Source organism: Trichechus manatus, unplaced genomic scaffold, assembly GCF_000243295.1.
Source record: "Trichechus manatus latirostris isolate Lorelei unplaced genomic scaffold, TriManLat1.0 scaffold00004, whole genome shotgun sequence".
In the NCBI taxonomy this organism is placed as follows: domain Eukaryota; kingdom Metazoa; phylum Chordata; class Mammalia; order Sirenia; family Trichechidae; genus Trichechus; species Trichechus manatus.
Genome location: NW_004443940.1, coordinates 12059204 through 12067282, shown reverse-complemented (window position 1 = coordinate 12067282; position 8079 = coordinate 12059204). Strand labels below are relative to the sequence as shown.

Here is an 8079-nt window from a genome sequence, read left to right as displayed (position 1 = left end):
CCTGCTGTTCTTATGAACTTCCTGAGGGTGGGAGCTGTGCCCTAGCTTCACACCTGGCCCATGAGCCAAACTCAGCATGTGCTGTTTGAATGCGTGAGTAGTGAACAAACTGATAAATATAGGACCCACGACATAAATTCCAAGGATGACGCTCCAGCAAGGCACTGGCATTTTCACCTAAACGAGGCCTCACTGTTGTAAAAGAACTAAGAGAATTTGTTGACTACAAGGAGCCAATCATTGTCATTTCTGAACTACAATCACACAAATACAAAAAGCTGCATCAGGGGCTGTGTCCACGCCACACTTCCCACAACATTGCCTGCCACTTACTATTCTAGTCATAATGAGTGTTTTCATGTCAGCATAATGCCTGATTCTTAATGGATGCTTAACAAATACTGTGAAAGGATGAATGAATGAATGTGAAATCTACTTCTTAAAGAAGGCATCAAAGATTGGCTTTAAAAGGCATTTCCCACACCAAAGGTTTTTCTGAGGCATCAGTGCTCCTGACCATGGGGTTGTCCCATCAGGAAGTGGGACAGAGAGGGAAGGGGCCTAGGGCAACAGCTAGGGATCTGTGCTAGGTAAAGAACTGGGCTTTCCTTCATCATATCTAAGTTTTCTTTCTTCTCAAGAAACAGCCCAACTATAGGTGGTATTCCCAGCCCCAGCCAGAGGCTCTTGCCACTCCTATGTCCGAGGGCCACACTGGCATCACCACAGCCACCTAACCAGGAACTGAACGTGCAGTGATGAGCGTAAGCTCAGGTAGTGTGCTACCTCCATTTTAAGTGCTAACATTATGCAGTGAAGACAAGTCATGGAAGTGGGGTCTGGACTAAAACCACTACCCTTGGGGATTAAATTGCTGTTAAAAGTAAGGGCTGTAGACTCAGTTTGATCTCGGTTCAAATCCAGGCTCTGGCTCTTACTAGCCACGTCACCTGGGGCAGGTCAATTATCTTTTGGGGGCCTTAGTTTTCTCACCCATAAAATGGGAATGATTGTACCCACCTCACAGGATTATTGGGAGAGTTAAGAGATACAATGTATGTAAAGCCTACATAGTGCCTATACGTAGCAAATGTTCAAAAAGTGGAAAACTATGATTAAGAGCTTTCAAAAATATTTTTACATTACTCAGCACAAAAGGGGAAAAATATTCTTTGATGACACTGTGCTTTAAAGAGAATGGATTGTCTAATTTTTAAGAGCCAACAGTGTTCATTAACTAGTGCCCGTGGAGGAATACGAAAAGGTAATATTGGCATTTAAAACAAAAGGTGTGGCCATTACCAGATCCCAGGATGGACAGGGCCAGGGATACCCAAGCATTTCTCTGATAGCTGGTCCAAACAGATTAATCCTGAAGAGCTCATCTCTGATCCTCCTCTGCTAGACCAGAGTGAGAGTCAAAACCCCAAAGGACCCAAGGTCAAGGTGCTGAGGGCAGGAGGACACCAGTTCTGGTCTGTGAGCAAATGGTTGTGGGTTTAAGGCCAGGGACACCTGACTGTAGGACAAGAGCAAGGAAACCATGTACAGCCGCATTGCTCTGTGCGTCATGCAAAGCCAGAAAGGCTTAGTATTCTCTTGCTGCTCTGATCTTCCTTATATAACCCAAAGCCAACAGGGAATCCAAATTTCCCCAAATTTATGCCCTGAGCATAAGAAAACTTTTCTTCTATGCTAAATTTGGTTTAATTTTGAAGTGCCTGAGATGCACAATTGGAATGGGTCAAGTTCCTGGCACCTTACATCAATTAAGCCATCCCCAATGCTTAGTCTGACTTGGCCTTCCCTTATGTCTGTCAACTCTTACAACTCTCCACCTGTCACTCAAGAGGTTCCATGAAGAAAGCTCAGGGTCAGTGGTTGGGGAAGTACAAGCTAAGCCATCAGCCCTTGGGAGCAAATATTAACTTCTGTTATAGGGGTCAATTGTATGGTTACTTTGAGCAGCAGGGCAGGACCCTAAATAGAAAAAAGAAGAAAGGCTTCTAAACATGGTCATTTCTCCATCAGCTGGAGATTGGATTCTCTCAAAGAAAGTGAATCTTGCTCAGCGGAAGCCTTAACCTCTCTGATTTAGCCTGAGCCTGTGAGAGCTTGTGACCCATTTCTGGCCTTCATGCCCTGGGCTCAGATGAATGGGCAACATCCTCACAAAGGTGGCCCACAACTAGGCAGTGTTGTGTAGTGGAAAGAGCACTGGACTGGGAGTCAGGAGACCTGAATTCTAGTGCAGGCTCTGCCGCTAACCAGCTGTGTGACCTTCGGCAAATCACCTGATTTCTCTGGGGCAACTGTAAAATGAGGGGTTGGCTGGGTGATCTCTAAGATTCCCCTCAGAGTGTGATCCAGGGTCCTATTTTACCCCTCCTTAGCCCTGTGCTTCCAGGGACAGAGATGGGAGAAGGGGAGGGGAGGAAAGAGAGGATGCAGGTGGGAGCCCGTGAGTGCCATGAATCAGGACTCCACTTTCTCCTTCTTTTTGCTCTTTTTCAGGAAGGATGGGGTTCGGAATTTCTTTTTCTTCTTTGAGGGAGACTTGGAAGGTGAGCCCTCTGGGGACATGGGACCACTGGTGACTGACTCGGTTTTGTCCTTGGAGGTATCGACATCCGTGTCGGCATTGGTGGTCATCTGACTCAAGCCTTTGCTGAGGATTTCCTCCGCAGTCTGCTCGTCCTCCCTCCCGTTGACCACCACCTCTTCTGACTGGTATTTTTCGGGCTCTGTGGGGGGTTTGCTTATTTCTGTCTTCTTAGCATCTTCTAAAAAAGATAAAAAGACACAACCCATAAGATTTCATTCAGGTGACAGCTTTCACCTGGCATTAACAGAACCATTTCTAGGCAATTCTATAAAGTAAGTCTAGAGTAATGGGAAGGGCAGATTGACACTGGAGGGGGTGGGGGCCAAGCAGTGCTCTCAGAGACAGAAGGAAAGACTGGATGCTCATCCAAACCCTGCAGCCCCTTCCATGTAGCCTGTCATGGGGAACGTGTCCTTAGTTGGTCAATGACTCTGGGCTCTTGTCTACAAATTTAAACAGATATTGATGTCTGAACACAGCAGGGGCCCCAGGTGAGGCTCAGTTTAGAGCTTTTCTAGACACAGAAAGAGGGAAGAGACACAGGGGAGGAGAAAGGCTGCAGGAAGGGAGAGCAATATTATGGACATCTCAATGGAGGCACCTGAGAACTGTTCTAACTGGTAGTTTCACCAATAAAAATAGGCAAATTACATGTTTTCAAACCCATTCATTTCCTACATAGGAGAGGAAATTTTGGAAATATGGGGAGCATCTTCCCAGCAGGCAGAGAGGGGAAGGCAGAGGGAGGATGGAAATCCCTGAGTGACATGGATCCCCTCATTTCTGAGATATAGGATTAACCAATCAGGAAAGACCCCAGTTGGCCTGTTCCAGTAGCCCACCAGACCCTCTAGTCTTTATTTCACAGTAGAGGAGATCTGTTATGACTGCCACCATGTACAAGGCTAGACTTCTCAGACCCCAGAAATGCAGCCCTCCTGGGGAGGAAAGAGGGGAAAATGATAAAATCACAGATTTTGAAAAGTAGAAAGTAATGTAAAGATATCTAGATTACCTCTTCCTCATTTTACAAGTACGCAAACTGAGTAAAACAGCGGGTAGACGCAGTCTCTGACTTGTAGTCCAATGTTCTTTTTACTAAATGAAACTGAGAGGAGCATATTTGTGTACGTGTGTGTGCGTTTGCACATGTATGTGTGACAGTGTGTGAGAGAAGCGCACACGTGTGTATATGAGATGACATCACAAGAAGGAACTCTGGCACACTCTACTGTACAGGAATGTGGTTAATAGAGGAAGGTAAAAGGGGTGATTACAGAAGAAATGGCAAAGAAATAAGTTTTAGGAAAAGACTAGGGTTCTTGACAGGGGTCAAGACTGAAAAAATGTCTGGTTACACGGAGGATGGGACAGGAAAAGCTGCGGACAGTTAGAAAGGGCTAGTTTAACTACCGGGGCAAGATCTCCTTATAAGGAAGTCTGTAACTTCAGAGCTCTGGTGACACAGTGGTTAAGAGCTCAGCTACTAACCAAAAGGTTGGCAGTTCAAATCCACCAGTCGCTCCTTGGAAACCCTACGGGGCAGTTCTACTCCATCCTACAGGGTTGCTGTGAGTCAGAATCGACTCGATGGCAATAGGTTAACAGGTTCTATAACTTCAGAACCGGGCTGAGGCAAGTCAGCGACCTCTCCCAGGTGACTTTCGAGGACTAGCTTCCTCTTAGCACCTTTGGCCTCTGGCTCCCACTCTTTCCTCTGTCCAGTCCATGTCTTGTCACCATTCAGAAGCTTAGCTTGAAAGTTCTCAAAGCTTCAAGTTCAGTGTCCTTGACTCCTACAGTCCTTCCTCTCATCCCCATGTACTTACTCCTGGGCCATCAGGGGAAGTGCTCTTGAATGCAGTAAACCAGCATGATCACAACCTTCTATCTGTCCACTCTCCTCTTCCTATTTCACCTGCTATTTGGCCTCATCAACCCTCTGGTGCCTGCATCCTTCCCTGTCATCTTCTCCTGTTTCCCTCTGTCTAGAAAGCCCTTCTCTTTCCTCTGTGTCCCCAACCCTTGCCCCATAGAGTGAATCAGCTTGGGTCTTTCCTGACTCTCCATCTCCACTTCCAGGTAGAATGTATCACTCCTTCCTTTCTGGTCTTCTATATAAACTTCCATCATAGCAACTGTAAAACTATCACACTTGTTTTATATATGCCTATCTCCCACTTAGAAGACAGAATGCTCCTTAGAAGCAAGGATGGTGAGACATCGTCTCACATACTTTGGACATGTTATCAGAAGAGACCAGTCCCTGGAGAAGGATATCATGCTTGGTAGAGTAGAGGGTCAGTGATAAAGAGGAGGACCCTCAACGAGATGGATTGACACAGTGGCTGTAACAATGGGCTCAAGCATAACAACGATTGTAGAACGGTGCAGGACCAGGCAGCATTTCATTCTGTTGTACATGAGGTTGCTATGAGTTGGAATCGACTCGACGGCACCTAACAACAACAACAACAACATCTCCCCCTGTAGGTCACTGGGTGGCCCAAATGGTTTGCACTCAACCACTAACCTAAAGGTTGGCAACTTGCACCTGCCCAGGGACACCATGAAATAAAAGCCTGGTGATCTGCTTCTGTAAAGATTATAGCCAAGAAAACCCTATAGAGTTCTACTCTGCAACACATGGGGTCATGATGAGTCAGAACTGACTCAACAGCAATGGGTCTGGTTTTTTTTTTTTTTTTTTTGTTATGTTCCCTAATAGGGTTTTCATTTCATGAAGACAGCATAGGACCAGGCAATCTTTCATTCTGATATACATAAGGTCTCCATGAGTCAGAGCTGACTCAATGGCAGCTAACAACATCTATCCCTATAAACTAAAATACGCGAGAGCAGGACTGTATCTAATTATCTATATAATTAGCTCATACAAGGCACTCAGAAAATGTTTGTGGAAAGTATTTGTGGTTGAATATGAGCAAATAGATGAACATCCAATGAAATCATCTCATCTTTTTCTTGTCTGTCCCAGTCTGAGCCTTCTAAACAGAAATGGATCCATGCATGAAAACAAACGCCGGCCCGGAATGCTGGCCCTTATCTCCTGCATCTACTCCCCTGTCCTCACTTTCATTTTTCTTGGCTCTTGTACCCAATGGTTCTGCAACTTCAATCTGCAGGTCCCTGCATTAGGGCATGTGTCTTAAGCTTGACCCTTGGCACCTTCCCTCCCAAACCAAAAATGATTTGGGTAGATGACAAAGATGATTTCATCCTACCCCAAACCAAGTTGATTATAGTACTTTCCTTCTAGCTCCATGAACACAATTGTGGATAAGACGGGTCCCACTTTCTGTCCATGGGTCATTTCCTACCCTGGTGGTAATGGTAGCCCTCATCCTAATGGCACCCTTCATACATGTCCCTTCATCTCTGCCTGCCTTGCTTGTCAACCTAAGCTATAGCCTTAACCCCCAGTCAGTGTCTTGGCTTAGGAGGGCAGCACTCAAGGTTCTTCTCACCATTCAGAATGCAAGGGCCATACCACTGTGTCCACCAGGATCTTGGAGAGCTCCCATATGGTGAATTGTTTTGGGGAGTAACACCGAATAGAAACTGGTTCTAGTGGAGGCACAATGAGCCTTAGAGGAGCCAGTTTCCAAAGTGAGGTTACATTCCCTCAGCTATAGGGGACACAGACAGCTAGAGGGTTCTGATGGCCAAAGGAAGGGGCCCCTGGGAAGTATTAAGGACCAGCTCTGAGGGCCCCCTGAGTTGGAATGGGTTTGTTTTTTTGTTTTTTGTTTTGTAAGGGCCCTCGACCCCTTCTCTGTTAGCAGCACCGTAGAGTTAAGGTGAGGACTGCACAAAGTTCTTAACTAGTCTTCGGCTAGGTGTGGGGCTGACCAGGCTAGGGAGGACCCCAGGCGCTAGGGGCAGATGGAAGCTCGCCTTCCAGTGCCCTCTAAAAAGAACCATTAACTTTCTCTCCTGAGTGGGGCACTTGTGGCTTTGGGACTAGCGGCCAGGGGGGTGGGGTGGGTGGGGTGGGATAGAGGCTGGGAAATGGGAGCTTCTGTCCAGGGATGGTGGTCAGCTAGCTGAGGGCCTCTGGAGAGCTGGTAATTGGGAGCAAGACTGGAACTGGAAGCCGGGCTCCACCTCCAGACCCCTGTGGGTTGGGCAACAAAGAGCTAAAAGGCTTTCTGAGGCTGGAGGGAGAAAGAGAGGGTTCTGTAGACAGCTTAGACACTCTGCCTCTCAGACTACATTTCTCATTATCCCATAGCCTCTAGTCACTCACTGTCTCTCAGTCCTCTAATATCTCCTGCCAGGAATGCCCATTCCCCCAGCTTCCTGGTCACCACCCCCGGACAGCCCGCTCTACTCCTGTCTGCCAGTCCAAGTACATATCTCCCCAAGGTCTGACTCAAGCTACACTATCTGTGCAGCCTTCCATGACATCCAGAAATGATCTTGCCCTTCTCTAAGCCTGCTGTTGTTGTTGTTAGGTGCAGTCAAGTTGGTTCCAACTCATAGCGACCCTACGTACAACAGAATGAAACACTGTCCAGTCCTGCACCATCCTCACAACCGCTGCAATGTTTGACCCCACTGTTGCAGCCATTGTGTCAATTCATCTAATTGAGGGTCTTCCTCTTTTTCGCTGACTCTCTACTTTACCAAGCATGATGTCCTTCTCCAGGGATTGATCCCTCCTGATAACATGTCCGAAGTACACGAGACAAAGTCTCACCATCCTGGCTGTACTTCCCTAAACCTAGTATCCATATACTCATTTTACACTTGCATGTGTCATTTGTGTTTTGTTTTTTTTTTTTAAGAGCCCATTTACCATCCAAGTAGACCATTCAGGGCAGAAACTCTGTCTTTTACTCCTCTGGACAACTATTGTTCAACTCAGTGACAACATGCTTGAGTCATATTTATTGCTACTGCCGAGTAGGGGTTCCCTGGCTTTTTCCAAGTAAGGCAGATGAAGGTTACACAGAGGACGCCCTTGCTTCACATCAGTATCTGCGCTCTTCTGTGCTGGTTCATTGGGGTGAGGATGTGAGGAAGGAATATGGACCTTACCTATTTCAAGGAGCAAGGCTGCTTTCCTACCCTGGCCTGAGGAACCTGGCCCACCTGGGCTAATCTCAGGGGCAAGCAGGCAGCTGCTGGACCCAGTCCTTCAGCTTAGGGAGGTCCTCTCTTTGCAACAGGAGAGACACCAAAGGAGAGCCTAGAAACAGGATTTGGCGGCTTGCTTCTGAACCTAAGGTCTACTAGACTGATCGTGATTATATACCAAACACGTGGGGAATTGGTGATTGCCATGTACTGTTTTCACTTCCATTCTGATGAGGCAGCTTCATGTCATTGCACAGGGAAGCCATATAAAGATTCACTAAAACCTCAGGAAAAAAAGCTAGGATCTATGACCTATACTGACACAAGGGGCAGGCACTCATGCCGCAATGCAATCAAGAACACCCACAGGA

At 46.8% G+C, this 8079-nt stretch overlaps 1 protein-coding gene across 1 annotated transcript in view; it reads right to left on the bottom strand.

Annotated features, from left to right (window-relative positions):
* Positions 1-1579: 1579 nt before the first annotated feature.
* ADD2 (adducin 2) overlaps positions 1580-8079 on the bottom strand; it is a 59510-nt gene continuing 53010 nt past the window's right edge. Inside the window, exon 15 of the mRNA XM_004369374.2 lies at positions 1580-2783. Coding sequence (XP_004369431.1) covers positions 2476-2783 — 308 coding nt within the window. The 3' untranslated portion in view covers positions 1580-2475. The remainder of the gene's footprint in view (positions 2784-8079) is intronic.